The sequence below is a fragment of the Eretmochelys imbricata genome, chromosome 3, assembly GCF_965152235.1.
Source record: "Eretmochelys imbricata isolate rEreImb1 chromosome 3, rEreImb1.hap1, whole genome shotgun sequence".
Lineage (NCBI taxonomy): Eukaryota > Metazoa > Chordata > Testudines > Cheloniidae > Eretmochelys > Eretmochelys imbricata.
The window spans coordinates 60,394,531-60,410,795 of record NC_135574.1 but is presented as its reverse complement, the minus strand read 5'-3'; the positions used below and the strand labels follow the sequence as shown (position 1 = coordinate 60,410,795).

Here is a 16,265-nt window from a genome sequence, read left to right as displayed (position 1 = left end):
CAAGATTTTAGTCCTTGTGTGCATTTTCTTTATGAAGGGTATATATTTTAGTAGAGATACCTTTATTGTGTGTGTGTGTATGTAAAAGAAATGGCATGTTTCAATAAGATAAGATTTATTCCAATCATGATTTTTTTTAGTTTGATTAAGAAGCAATTTAAATTATTGTTTTGAATGCTACAGTGAGTTGAAGCTCTTTCTGCCAGGATACAAAAATTGTTCATAGTTCACTAGAAGCCACAGAAAGAAGATGTATTATGCAATATATATGATATATTAGCTGAAAAGATAACCCTCACCCAGCTTCTTTCCATGAAGCTTAAAAATGAGTAGGTATTTATTACAGTCCTATCTAAGAGATGTAATGGTAGATGCTTGGCAGACAACAGACCATCACCAAAATTCAACGGGATAAACTCTAGAAAATTATGTATGGTGCATGAAAACTAAAGAAACATGTAGAGAAATGAGGAAAGGGTCGAACCTTGCTTAAAACTCCTCAGTAGAATCTGGGAAATTTATACGTCAATTTCAGGCATATCACTGCTATTGTGTATAATTTATTTATTTATAATATTTATTCATATTGAAAAACTCTAGGTACAATTCTATAACAGTTTTAATCCACTGAAATTCTATTAAAGTTAATGGAATACACTCACATAAAAACAATGTAACAAAATAGAAGTTCAGGTCCTACGTTAAGAGAACATCAGGACTACAGGGTAAAACCCTCAAAAGGCTGAAAATGACAAAATTAAAGTTGCATGCTTAATTCTGCCCCCTTGTACGTAAATATTATGGTACAGTCTTAATCATGTAATTATCTGGTTGTTGAATTACTATAATATAATTTCATACAATTGTTTGTACAAGTAGATAATCATGTGTGGCAACTTGTAATATTTTTTCATTGTTATGAAATATTGTTATCATTGTCACAATGTCCTTAGTAATTTTGATTTAACTATTCTGAGTTTTCTGCTTTCTTAGGTATGTAGTTTAATAATGTAAGGCCTGATTAAATTCCCATTCACGTCTGTGCAAATGTCAGCAGCCACTCAGTACACATGGGCTGAAGTGGCTAATTATTAAGCTAATTTCCAATGCTCGCATGCACAGCACAACTTTCCTTATGTGCAGTTCAGAGGATGAGGCAGATAACAATGAAGTTATTTGTATTTCAGCTGAGTAATTTTAGCTGAAAATGTAGGTGGCCATGGCTCTATGCTATTAAACTTATTCTTTACTACTGAACTGTTTGGAGGAATGATTTCATGTACCTTTTATGGACTCTGTCAAGCACAGATTCGTACTCAATGCTAAAATATGCTACACATACATATTTAAGTTTCCCACCATACACGATATTCAGAGAATGAGGCAAAGGATCTACTGTCCACCTCCTCTAATTTTTTCATGGTATAACTAAGTTATTAAGTTAGCTATTTGTGTATGTGCAGCATGACCTGCCTTGGCTACATATGCTAAGAGCTTAGTGTTGTCATCATTAACAAAATACTTTGCATATGCAATGTATTTTCTCTCACTCAGATCAATTTTCACCAGAACACTCCATTCATAGGCATTTCCTCCATAAAAACTATTTTCCCTCAATTTGGTGTATTCAATAGTGTTGTCACGTGACATCACAGCCACCATCCTTCCAGCCAAGGGAGATTGGACATATTGCTAGCATAGGATGTCATACTTCTTGTTTAGTTAAAAGAGTACCAGCAATTCAAAGCATATGTGAGGCATTTCCTCCTCTTTCCAGTCTAATCTTGGCTAGCTTGGGGAAAGAGACTTCTATTGAATTCAGACGTCCAGTTTGGTAGTACAAAAAACAGCCTCCATGTCACCAGAAATTATTTGAAATACCAATAATGTAAGATAGACCACTGGTAAAAAGTAATAGATATAATTCAGGCAGCCAGCTGGCAGAGTTAGATTAAGTCAGGACTTTGGGCTCTTAAACTCTGGTCATGCACAGATCTGGTGCGCTATCGAGGTGCCATTCCTGTGTTTGAAGAGAAGATGGGGTCAGAGCTGCAAAGTTCAGATCTGGATTTGAATTTAAACTTTCTCAAAGTTCTGGGGTATCCGGTTTTAGGCCTATCGTAGACAGGCCTATGATGTCTGGATCCAGATCTGAATCCAAACTTTCCTATAATTCAGGAAGGTTTTGATCACGGGATCTGGTTTAAGACCAGACCATTACGAGTTTAAAGGGGATCAATGACAGCCATCTGGCTGCCGGTGGTCTGACAACTGATTCTTACTACCCCCCTCCCACCCTCCTTAATTAGCCAGGAAAAATATAAGAGATATAGTATAGTCGGAGTCCAGTGGCTCCAAGATGAGAATTCTAAAGAGATGCTCAGACCATGCTTCATGTCATGACCAGCAAGGGAGAAAATATTTAGTTTAGAAAATATTCACGCACAGAGAGTTATTGACTTGGGGCCCAATCCAATTCTGACTTAAGTCAAAGGCAAAACTTTCACTGACTTCAGTCAGCAAAGAAACAAGCCTGAAACAGCTATTGTATGTATAATCTGACTATATGCTATTATCACATTTTAAAGGGCCCACTCTCTTTATGATTATTCATAGAATTAATGAAATTTCACAAGCAAGCTCATGTTAGGTGTGGTATTCATACAACTACATGGTGTATGCATATATCACATAATAGTTTCTTAGTGAAAGGAGGAATGTTATGCTGGAAAAAGGACATAAATATAAGTTCTAAAATTCCCAAATAAAAAAGCAATTGATTGCTCCACTGCCTTGTTTAGAATGTAATTAAATGTAATGTAATCAAAATATTACATTAAAAATAACTTCCTTTGTTTAAAACTGCATTTAATGTAGAAGCCAAAATTTCATTATATTCCTGCTGATAATGACACCGCATTCATGCTGGCCATTAAATCATTCCTTTCTATCTGATTAATAGGAAAGATGAAATATCTACGGAGAAGACAGGTGGCAAAAAGCTTGAGGACATTTCTTCCCTTTCTACAGGTAAAATTGAAACTGCTTTCCCATTAGCACAAAATTGGAAGAAACAATTACAGTTAGAATTTAGAAGGCTGTAATTTGGTGACTGCAACAAAAGTAAAAAATGTTCAGTTAGGTACAACCAAAAAAAAAAGTGTTTTAGCAAAATGATCTATACCGAGAACATTAGGATTTCTGTGTAGTGTACCTGGACATTCAGACAAAAGAAACCATGACTCTAACTTGGTTTCTCACATTATTTTCCATTCCGATGGTGCACTTTCATAAACTTCACCTTTTCTAGTTTGATTTGCAGCCAATAAGATGTCACAGTGTTCATTTTGTTTCACTTATAAAACAATGTTTGGAGTTTGAGCTGTTGCATTTTGTTAGCCAAAATCAGCAGACTAGGATATATCAATACAATTCTTTATTTTCAAGTGACTAGCCAGAAAGTCATATTAATCAGCATATTAATTCAAGCTTTTATTTAAAAGGTGTGGCAAGAAAGAATGTTAGCAGGTGCAATGTGTTTCAAGCTTTGAAAAGTAGTTTTTTTTTAAATGGTAAAATATTGAAATTAAAAACTGTAAATATTAGCAGCTTAGTGAAGTAAATGGTCAATCATTATATTTTCTTTATTGATTTGTGTATTATAGAAACTTCTTAAAAGTTACTTTAACCAAGGTGTTTCTAATATTACAAATTTATTTGCTTCCAATGGAAAATTCAAGTTTTTTTCGCAAAGCCTCTTATTACTTTAAATTGACTACTAGAGAAAGATATTAGTCTGTCATATGGAGCACCCTCCAGCAACACAGTGCAGCAGAACAGGTGTGCTGCCTCAGTTTCCCTCCTTCAGAAGACCAGTAACTCCACACCAGGCTCTCTCTGCCTCAATAACACCCCTGCTCCAAAAATTGTATAAAATAGTCCATAACAAAAGACCCAAAACATAGTCCATTTATCACCCCCAGTGCATGTAGTCCATAAAATACCACCACATGTTGTCCTTTGACACCCTCTCCCCCCCACCACCACACACACACACACACACACATCACACTTCAGCATTTTGCGTCACACCTGGGCCCTTTGTGGGTCTTCTCTTATCCTTCTCCCAGGACAACCACCCCCATCCTTCCAGCTGGAATGCAAGCCTGCTCTTCCCAGCAGAACGGCCTTTCTTCTTGCAGTTCATCCTCACCATCCACCACTTCCCCTGTTCTATTAACCTCTCAGATCTCAGACAGACCAAGAGGCAGGCCCTTCCACTGTTCCCCTAACTCCAGCTCTGCAGCGAGGAGACATCAGCAGGAAAGTCCCTCCGCTGCTCCCTTGCCTTAAGCTCTCTTTGGCCCTCAGCCTCAACTCTATGGCACACATGTTAGCATGCAACTCTGCTGCTTTCTGGCCTTCAGCCCTCTGGCCCTGTCTTGGGAAGTTAGCCATCAAATCGCTCTACTGCTCTCCTGCCTTTGGCCCTCCCCCAGGAACAATCTACTGCTTCCCGCAGGAACCTTCTACATTTTCCTTGTCCCTGGAAAGTTCTCACCTGCCCTCTAGGGCCCACATGCCCTCTTTTAAGCCATTTGGGGGCAGCTTACCAGACACAGGTGCACTAGCTTCTTTCCTCTTAAAAAGCCAGTGTCACCCAGTGATACAGTCATAGAAACAAGGATTGCAACTGTAAAATCAAATATACACATTAATTTACCATGTAGTAAGGACATTTAGCAGAATATGTGTATTGTATGCCATTATATACATATATCCAAGTCCTCCGCTGTCCCTTGCCTTAAGCCCTCTTTAGCCCTCAGCTTCAGCTCTCTGGCTTAGAAGTTCATAGAATCATAGAATCATAGAATATCAGGGTTGGAAGGGACCCCTGAAGGTCATCTAGTCCAACCCCCTGCTCGAAGCAGGACCAATTCCCAGTTAAATCATCAAATCATCACTCAGAGTTAAACTCTGCTTACAGTTACTCATATGCAAACCCACTGACTTTTATGATATTCATGAAAGGCCATATATTATACACAGGAAAAAGACTTTCAGTCATGCCTTAATTCATTATCACATTTCAACAGCCCAAGCTTCTCCTCTCTCTCTCTCTCACACACACACACACACACACAGGAAATTAGGAAGTGCATTTTCTGTCAGTTGGTAGCTAAGCAAAAGAGAAAGGTGACTTATTTTTGCCATTTTGCAAATGAATGTCCCTTTCTCACTTCCTTTTTATTTTGAATCCCAGCAGGTGCCCCTAACGTATCTCCACCTCCATATGCATCAGCTCCTAATGGCACACTACGCAACGAAATTGTCAATGACACAAAGACTCCTGTGAAGGTGAGGACTGTCTAATATCCTATTTACTATTGATTCACCTCTCTTTACAGTAAATTGGCAAATAAATAAATAAATAAATGTTGTTTGTAGAACTCTGCAGTTCACAGCCGTTAGTGCTATTTTCTATTCACTTCAATTAAGATTCAAGGGTTTTATTAGCCTCTCTTCTGTACGCTAATCATGAATAATGGTTCCTGCTTATGAGTGTCCAAAATATACAGACATTATAGTTCTTTGAAGCATAGTTCTCCCTCTTTTTCTTTGAATCAAGGATGTTAGGCCTAATTACACAATTTTGTAATCCCACTGTTTTATGTAAAAGCAGTGAAAATTCACACTCTGAGCTCTGTACTGCACAGTGGAACAGGCAAGAGTATCGCCACTCCATCTGGCCTTTCTACCTTGTTAGCAACCAAGTGTGACACAGAAATCTTCCCCAACAGCTCTCCAGAGCAAACAGGCACCAAGGGCTTCAGCGGTTCAGGGATGCAAAGAGTCCCCTCTTACTGACAGAAATACCTCTATACAGCACTGCAAAAAAACTGACTGGCTTTTAAAAACTCATCTGCATAGGCTTTTCATTCTACTTAGGCAGTGAAATCAGGGAAATTGCAACTGATTGTTTCTTTTCTATCACTACTATCAATCACATTTAATTCACCGGGGCAAAGCAGACAAAAAAGTTTTAATTCATTTAGGGCCAGTTTTTTTAAAGGTAGTTAGGTGCCTTGTTAAAGTGAGGCACCTAAGTACCTTTAAAAATCTGACCCTCAACTCTTTATTATCTGTGGAGGGGAAAGAGCTGCACAAAAGTCATTTGTTTCTAGTAATCCAGAGCCCCAATACACTTCAAAATAAATTAACGTTGCCATGTTGTAGGCTCTCTCTCCATTCTCCCTTCACCCAAGTCCTTGGTAGTAGCCCCCTCATGGAACTGCTTCCAAGAGCAACGGTAGTAGTGATAAAAATTTATGTATTCTTTGGTCCTGCACTTGTTGTAGACGGACACCGAATCATCCACCTCCCTTTCTGACAAGCCATTGAAACCACAGACTTTTGTATGCACTGCATACAGCATACGTTAATCTAAAACTGAGGCATCTTGACGAATAATTGCACAACACCACCGCACGTACCGTGCCACTGTAGAATATGCTGGCACATACATACACTTGGTTTTACTTATCCTTGATTGTATGTAAAGTGCTCCTTTTGTCTCTTTCTCCTCTGTCACCATCATAATAGAGCAAGTCTCTTGTTCTGCTTGTTCCTGGCAGCTACCAAAACCCAGCTGCTCAGTTCTGGGACAAATCTCTCCAGCAGCCCAACGCCAACGTAGTTGACAGTGGAAAAAGAAAACCCACCTGTCTGTGGGACTAAGTTTGATCAGCCTGCAGTTCTTTTGGGTCATATCTCTTGATTTATACACTTCCTGTAATATCGTCTTATACATGAGGCAAAAGCATTTTTGGCCTTGCAGAAGGGCTGAAATGTCCATGAAATATAAAAAAGCGTCACATTTTTAAGCATTAACACTATGTTCAATAGTGTACAAGACAAAGACGATGGCGAGATGGTCCTTGCTCCAAGTTCCTTACATTTTTAATAGGCAGATAATAGAAAACCCACTGGGAAACAGAGAAGACTATACTCTTTTACAGCATTTATTTTCAAATACAATTGGTTTGGCAATGGAATTGTACTGATATGGGTCAGTGTTACTGATTACCACAGGAGTCTTGAAGAAGGATTTGAAATAGAAGAAGATTGGAATCTTTACACTGACTTTAGAAATGCCTGTATTCCACAGGTATCCAGGAGCAACATCTATAATACCAAGTTGTAAATTAACAAGTTGAACAATTTACCAAGGGAGATGGTGGATTCTCCATTACTTGAAATCTTTAAAGTTTGAGGATGCAGTTCTTAAAAGCATATAAGTCCACTGTCCTGAATGCTCCAATTCAGGCACAAGTTAGTGGGCTAGATATAGGAATTACAGGGTGAAATTCTATGGCCTGTGTTATGCAGGTCAGACTAGGTGATCATAAAGGACTCTTCTAGCCTTAAAAATATATGAATAAATAACACTAAATATGGGCTAAGTTCAAAATTCTTTCTGAAAGGGCCAAAAGTGGTTTCCCTCCTCCTGCCTCCCCAATGAGCAGTACACTTTAGCTGGTTAATGAAGTATTGTGTTTAAAATCATAGTATTAAAGTGTCTAACAACAAATTAAAAACAACAGTAGCCCAAATTCTGTTCTCATTTGCACCTCTGCAGTTTTGCCAACCTCAAGAGATCAAAAAGCATGCATTGGATTCTCTAAAGAGAGCAAAAGTGATGAGACAGATCCCCAAAAAATCATGATATTTGCCCTACAAACCATGTTTTTTAGTCTGTCTGACTTTTTAAACTCTCCTCTACTGTGTGTATAATAATTTCAGGTTGAAAAATCCATTTTTAATGCACACAAAATGCATGCCGCTCCCTGGCTGCTCAGATGGAAACTCCACTTGCCTTCTCCTCACCAATAAGAAAGGGGAACTGCCTTCACTTCCTATTTCTTTCTTGACTCCTGCCTTCACCTGCCTCGCTGTCTCCCTGGGCTTTTCCTCTACCTGGATCCCAAGTAAAGGAGAAGTCCTAAGGCAGTGGAAGAAGGGAAGTGCTGCTGCTTGGTCTGAGGCTCAGGACCTCGCAGCAGCTTTTCCCTGACTCCCCTCTTCACTGACTCCCATTGCCCTTCTCTCTGCTCTAGGGCCATACCTGAAGGCAGGGCTCAGGGGCAGGGCAGGTCTGTGTCCTTAGCCTAAAGGATCTCACACAAAGCTCTGCCCACATGCCCAGCACTGAAGAAAATCACAGGATTAGAGGAGCATCTCATGTTATCTCGACAGCTCCTCCTGCAGGCACCAAAATCCCATGACTTGCAATCAGTGCATAAGAGTTAGGAACACCACCTCCCATGGCTGCTCAGAGGGGACTCCCCTTACCCACCACTACCCCTAGGCTGAGGATGCTGCCCATCTATCCCCTCCATCCACCGCTGCATCACTGTCCACTGCAACCTGCTCAACCTGCCTCCTACTCTTCAAACCCCCCATCCCGTCTCCCCGGCAACCACTAAACTTCTGCTCCTCCCAGTGCCCTGCTCCCCCTCACTCTCCCCAGTCACCCTTCACAGTGTGTCTGCTGCGCCTCACTGTCCCTGTATCCTATCTAGCCCCCTGAACCACAGAGTGGCAGCCATTTTGCCTGGGGACATGTTTTCAATCTTACTGAAAACAGAGGAAGGCAGCAGCCATCTTTATTAAGGGCAGCCTCACTTCTTCTTGCAGATAGCCTTCAGGGAAATGGCAGCCATCTATCTGGCTTCAGCCCCATTGACAGTTATAGGAGATTGTGGACATTTTGAATGAGGGAAAATTCATAAATAGGTGCCTTTTCACCATGTTTTCATAAGATAGGTAAAAAAAATATCCCAAAATTGCTCGAGTTGCAATAAAATCAAAAGAGTTGGCAGTGATGCCTTTGAACCTAATTGTGAATAAGGTTAAACAGTGGTAAACAAAAGCAGAATGTTTGTATGAAGTGCTAAAGGTAACTACATGGGCAAGCTGAGACACAGCAAGGTTCAAACCTATGTTGTTTCCACAAAAAGCTTTATCTGACCCTTACGCAGATGTCAGATAAATTGCCAAAAAAGTGGGGAGAGGAAAAAGGAAAGGTACAGATCTATATTGCACTCTAATGATTGTGGGATCTCGAAAAAAAATTTATAACACCATTCATTTTGTAACAGAGGGCCTGATTCTCTTATCACATACAATGGTGTAAACCAGAAGTAACTCCCTGAAGATACAGTGAACAAAAACTTTTATAAGTGAGGGAAGAATCAGGCCCAATACTAAGACTTTTTTTTTCTTTAAATGGAGTAAAGCCCCCTTCCCTAGTCTAGAGGCAGCTGCCATTTTGAGCCTGCTTCATAGGAGAAACATAGCATGCTTTCTGATGCAGACATTACTTTTGTTCTTTCTTGTTCTGTTGTTCTCCCTGAAAGCACTTTGTGGAGTAAACATATCAGCTAACTCTGTGCCAAAATGAATAATTTAAAAATAATAATTAGAAATCCTTTTGATAAGATATATTTGAGAAACCTCTTCTGTAGCAAGAGTAAAAAGTCTTTGTACCCATTAAAGGTACTAAAGTGTTTAAAGAAATTACTTTGTCTTCATATTTTCCCTCCATGAAGCTCATTTCCTCTCCCTTTGTCCCAGGGACTGGAGCCAGAGGTCACTAATACAGTCCCAGAACTCCCGGTGGAGCAGATGGTAGAGTTCAGTGTCACTCTCATCAATCAGGAGTACACAACAGAGCTGAATGATCCCAACTCCCCACAGTACCAGGAACTAGCGGGAAAATTTCAACATCAGGTAAGAGAGTTGACCCAATGCTAAAGAATGGGTCTTGTACATGACATTTGTTTATAACAAGAAACAACTGCATCATATTCACAATGTTAAAAACAAAGCCTCGCATACATTGGAGACCTCTCAGAGTACTATATTACAGAGTACTGTCTTGTTAACGAACAGTAATATCTTACAATAATGTAGGTTTCCATGGAATTGCTGCAGGTTACCATGGGGCATTAACACAAGAATTCAATAGTTTCTGCTGTACTTCATGGTCTCTTAATCAACACAAAATCCTTCCTAAACTTCAGGCCAATATCAAATTAGTGCAACAAGAATTGTTGAAGAAAAGACTGCCACAGAAGGTTTTACTTTCCTGCCACAAACGTGGATGCCCCAGCATTACAAAATTATTAGTATTATAGTATTAGTAGTAGGATGACATATTGGTATTATTCTTTACATTCAGTCGTTCATATGAGCCCTGGCCAGAACTAAGCAAGTACAACCATATAGTAAACAGACAGGGGCAGGTCTTCAGCTATGTGTAGATTGTCATAGTTCCATGGAATCAATGGAGCTATGACAAACTTCCACCTGCTGAAAATCTGCCCATGAGCCTTGAATACTTTGTTTCAAAGCATAAAGTCTTTCCCAAGCTTTTAGACAGTAAGGTCTTCGGGGCATGGACCGTCATCTATGTTTGTACAGCCCCTAGCACAATAAGGGCCTGCTCTAGTTGATGGCTCTAGGTGCTACTGCAATATAAATAATAAATAGGAACTGCCCTCATTTGAAACAGACAACTCCTATTGTCCCTGCCTGTTGCACTTTCCCCCAAGCATAGACATCTCTTGCTTGAAATATCTGTTCATCCATCAGTCTAACAAGAATTCCGGCATCTGTTCCGTAGTATATCTGTAGATTACCAATCAGTAGAGCATTAGCCCCACTTCAACATTAGGAGAGTCATTTGGGCCTAATCAGGAATTAATGGACAGTGCTTTGTAGTAATTTAATTTTCACAATAAACCTAATGAGCACTTTAATACAGATGTTGAAAGAAATTAGCTACTGTTGTCTGAACTACTTTTGGGAGCAAGCAGCCAAGGGACTGAAAGCACCGCCTCTTCTAGTTATTTTACTGTCAACTAGAGCAGCAGTGGTGTATTTATATCATTAATAATGCTAACTGCATCTTCAGTTAGCAATTTCATACTTAGCACATAATGATGAGGTGGTCTCCAGGAGGCTTGCTTAATAAAATTAACCAAAAGTTAGTGCCAGTTTCTCCAGTGTTCCTTTGTGAGTTCTCCGCAGCTATACTCATTCTTAATCAATTGTAGATACTCACAATGAAACTGCAAAGGGAGTATTGACAGAGCTAATAAGCAGCTGCTTCTCCCAAGATATCTAAGTGTATCTCATTAGTAAAGGTTGCTTGCAGACTTTTCTTTGCAGCACATATACTGGGGCTACCTCATATCTGTGTCTTTTGGTTGCTTTGTTTAGGAGTTTCTACAGTATTTTCATAAGAAAGAAACAAGAGAAAAGGGGTTTTGATTATTCAAGTATCCTCCTTTTTGTGAAACTTCATCTTACCATTTTAAAGGCTATGCAGCTATGTTTCTGACATGCAGTACTGAACAGTAAAACAGTTCACATGCTAGCACCATATGGGACAGCTGGCATGCCTTTCTCCAAATATAGTACACGGGAGGCAAAGGGTGATCTTATCACCAGGTAGAACTGGAAGTGCATTAGTGGAGTGTGGGTAAGCAGGTTAGAACCAGCAGTGTGAACTCAACTAGCTCTGAAACCTCATTCACAAATTCTAATTCAGCTCTTTTTAGGGAGGGGACTGTTGGGACCCAAACATCCATGAGCTCATAACATAGCCCAAAACATAGCAAAAGAGATTTAAGTCATTGTAGATGTTTGTGGCACAAATGTGAACACTAACAGCTTTGCAAAAAATTGGATGAAAATGAAGTTCACATATGTTTGTTTATGTAGACAAACTAACTTTCGCTTGGAGAAGGCAGGAAATAAGACACTACACATATGATTAAAGCAGTGCTGTAATTTTATTGATTATAACACAAACAGAACCAAGGAAGGACTGCAAAGAGTCCCCTGCTAACAAGTAAGCAGCAGGGCAAGTCCAGTGCCTTACATTAGGCTCCATGTTTGCATGGCAATTTGATAATCATTAGGATGAGGCTACACCTACTCCTCCACCCCCCACATCAAGACAATCCAAGATCAAGATTGAGGTGGTTCCCAGATCTCTCTTGCTCTTTCCTCATGTGAGGGATGAGTTCTAGATAAGAGGTGCCATTCTCTGCACTAGATATGAAATCCTCCACTCCTCCAGTAATGCAGAGAAAGACTTCTAGGCAGATGCCATGTAGCCAACTCTGGAACTAGGATGGCATACTGGCCACCTACTACCTTCCTTAACCTTCTGGAACTAGGATGGCATACTGGCCACCTACTACCTTCCTTAACCTGCACTGGATACCTGCAAAAAGTTGTGACAATTAATTAAGTCTCACAAAGAATCCTAGGCCAGATCTCCTGTGTGCTCTGAGGAAGATGAGAAACATACACTGACTGTGTCATTTCATGAGTGAGAAAAAAATCCTTCATAACATCACCATGGCACTGGGGGAACCGAGGGGCAAACAAGAAATCTGGCAGCAACTGACAAATCACAGCAATTAGCCAAGAGAAACTCAAGAGGGGAAGGCTGGGCAACATATGAGAACCTAAATACTCAGGTCGAGTCTTTTAAGTCACCTCCCCCTTCACCTCAATGGAGGGTACCATTTTGAAGGCCACTGGTGTGGTGAAGAAAATCAGCTCAAGACCCATCCACCATGAATAGAAAGAGGACAGCAATTTCAGCAAGATTTATGCAGAATAATACTAAGAAGAGATGGAAAAGACCTGTTGGTTACACTAATTCATGTACCTTGTAAATGATGTGCTGATGTATTAGGGCCTTATTCCTTAATGTGCTGTTCATTGTCTTGGGAGTTCAAGGAACTCAGCACTACAAAGGGCTTCATTAGCAGAATGAGAGCATTCAGCACCCTGGCTGATGTCCTCAGTCTTTTCCAGAACCAGGCTGTTAATCAGATAGTTCTTTGAAAATGTGTGTTTAAACCAGGAGTTTATCCAATTTACATAATATAAGTACATACAATATATCATTTAATATATTGTGTAAAGGTTACCATAAATGAGAAAACACAGATTTGTTAAGGCATTCATGAATTCAATTCACTCTGATTTGTGGTGATCATTATTTGTGACCACCAGGTATTAATGAAGATGCTTATAAACCTCTACAGCTGGACAAATGCATATCATAGACATGTTTTTATCCATTATTTTCTCTTCATTATTGCCTGTTCTCACATTAAAGAGTTTCAGTTATCTGTTTAGGGAGCAGAAAGTCTACTGTGTGACCACCCAAACACAATGAATAGAAAACAGTCAAAGGGATCAGTTCATAAGCAGTTTGCAAACAACCCACAATCTGCTAAATTCAGTGAATACTTTTGAATAATTAATAATTTACAACTAACGGGACAGGTTTGCAAATGATTCATGAACAAAAAGCCGTCAAAATAAATCAAATACTTGGTTCAATGAATACTATTTGACTTGCTCTATTATGAACTTGGCTACCACTAATTCACACAATTATTCTCACTGAAAAAGCAGCATTTTATATTGCTTTCTGCTCATCAGGTAGTACAGACATTTACAAAGCCAAATCATGTCTAAGTTGAACAACAAAACATATCAATAAAAATACAAATGGCACAATTTCCTAAGCATTTTCTGAAATCCTAAATGTTACATTTCAAGCATTCAAACTGTGCCCATTGACAGCAGTTATTCACTATTCTCTAACAGCGGAACTTACATGGATTTAATGAGTTTATGCTTTTCTATAGATGCAAAAGATATTTGAGAAACTTCCAGGATTCAAAGAAATTCATGTGTTAGGATTTAGGTAAGTAAGAAAACAAGACTCATTCTATTTACGGCTAGGATTCCCTCCCCATCACGAAAGGACTATTACAAGCAATTTTGTTGTAGAAAGTATGTGGCTGTAAACATAAATTAGCTCTTTGGGACTCCTTGTAATAAGAATGGAGAATAGCACAGACAAATACTTCCAAATGAGATTGAGACCTTTAGATTATTAAAAAAAGAGAAGGAAAAAGAGTTTCAGATTCCCTCTGGAAAACAGAAATGCTATTTCAGGGACCCATTAATATGCACATCACCTGCCATTTGTTATTTGCCAGCAGCCTTGTGTTAACCTATCTCAAACTACTTAAGGAAGGAAAAGGGTTCTGGGAGTATGCCTGTCTCTTCAGACTATTGTTTTGTGCATTAATCATGTGCCCCTTACAGCTCACAGAAAAATGGCTCAGCAATGGAAGGTTACATTAGGAAATGTAATTAGGCAGTTACTCGAGAGTGTTCTGTACGAGGCAGGGCAGTTGCTGTACGCCGCTTTATTGTACTGGGTACTTTTATGATATATTCATACAATCTGTGATTTTTTTTTGCAATAGGTTCATTCCACACTATTCAAAGAGTCTCACTTGTTTTTTTAATACAATCTTGATTTTTTAAACTTCCACGTACATTTACTATTACTCCAAGCTGTCTTGTAGCTTATTAATAAAGAATCTGCAGCTGTTTTAAAGTTCATCTGTCTCACAATCATCAACAATCTGTAGCTCATAGCATGAAAATATAAACACACGCATTACCTCCCCATTTACAAATATTAATAAAAAATACAAAATAATGTTCCGGGGGGGGGATCAAATGCAAAGACCAGAACTTGGTCTCCCAACCTAGGTCTGGAATCCTGCAGTTCATATAGGTCCTTCCTCTATCAGCACCTCCACCAGATTAATTTCCTTTGAGTAACACCTTTTAATGCTTTGAAGGATGTTCCCATCATACCCTACTCTTACAGAGTTACTCACTCCTTCCTAGTTTTCCTCTCTGCAGAATTACCGGAAAAGAAAAGGCAAAACAGAATGGAAATAAATTGTTAAACTTTTTGATAGACCAAAAAAATGAGAAGAAACTGATTATTGCAGAACAGTCAGGAAAAAACATTCAGCACTCTATCACAATTCCCTTAGTTTGTCCAGGGAATTATTTTATCTTACAAGGAAGGGCAACCAATACAAAGATGCCTGGGATCCAATAGGCACTCTTCTGACACATTTGCAATCTATTCTGTCACTACAGTGAGAATCATGGTCTGCAGCAACAGGACTTGCAAATCTGTTCAGAATTAGGAAGTTTGTTTGCGTTTTTGGATCATATGTGATTTTGGCTTCCGTGCACTAATGATTTTTCTAACTTCATCATCTAAATTGAATGTCGTCAAGGTGATTTTATTTTTAATCTTTACAGAAGCGAAGACATTTATGTTCATTTTTAGTGTGCCACTTTGCAGCATTTTATGTGAAGTCAGTTGAATGAAGCAGGAATAAAAATTGAGGGGACACTATCCTATGCACAAGCCGTTGCTAAAAAGCATGCTGCTGCATCAATTAAACTGGAGAAGAGACTAATTTTAAGCAGATGTGTTATATTATAAGGGAACTTTGTCATAGTGAACACAGTTACAGAGAATCTCCTGCTATTGAAAACTTCTCCTGAGGCCTCACCCTACTTCTAATGAATGCCAAAAGGGCACATCTCCTGTGGGTAGAGAGCAAAACTCAAGTTATGGTGAAGAATCCTAGACAGTAAGTTATGTTAATGGAGATGCTGCTTTAGACTTGGCCTTTGCTGTCTTCAATCTTCATGGAAATAGAGTACAGGTTGAAGCTTCTGCCTGCATTGAAGTTGAGATGCTTTAAGAGATTTAACTGCTTCACACCTGTCTGCTGCCTCAGGGACAGTGGTCACCGTTAAAAAGTTAGCATTTAATAAAAATTACTGCCATGTAAGACACAACTAAATTTTTCCATACCTAGAATAAGAAATCACTGTGGTAAGTGTTAGTCCTTTTATTCTACCAGGTATACTACCTATGCAGTGCCAACATTCCATGCTGGCATTCCCACAAAATTCTGGCATTTCTAGAGGTCCCAAATCTGTTCTTCAGCAGCACAGAAGCTGCAGAAAGGACCCGCAGCAAAAGGGTTAAAGAAGTTATATAAGCTTTACACCGAGTACTCTCCAATGAGGCCTGATTCTATCATGCAATTTCCTGACAATTTTAATTTCTATCATGCAGTTTTGGAAAACTGCTCACGATTTATGTACTAATTAATTTTTCTATGCAAACAAAGACACTGTACATTGTACACAGAGCATGTACATTATTTCTGATGCATAGGGTGTTTTGCCATTTTTGACAGGTCAAGTCTTGTTTGACTTAGCTAATTTGCCCTACAAAGTATATAGAACCTCAGACAGAGGAAGCCAAAGTA

At 39.2% G+C, this 16,265-nt stretch overlaps 1 protein-coding gene across 1 annotated transcript in view; it reads left to right on the top strand.

Annotated features, from left to right (window-relative positions):
• Window positions 1-16,265, top strand: part of IMPG1 (interphotoreceptor matrix proteoglycan 1) — an 89,160-nt gene that overhangs the window by 23,552 nt on the left and 49,343 nt on the right. The window contains exons 5-8 of the mRNA XM_077811622.1: window positions 2,963-3,030; window positions 5,267-5,358; window positions 9,646-9,792; window positions 13,746-13,804. Coding sequence (XP_077667748.1) covers window positions 2,963-3,030; window positions 5,267-5,358; window positions 9,646-9,792; window positions 13,746-13,804 — 366 coding nt within the window. The remainder of the gene's footprint in view (window positions 1-2,962; window positions 3,031-5,266; window positions 5,359-9,645; window positions 9,793-13,745; window positions 13,805-16,265) is intronic.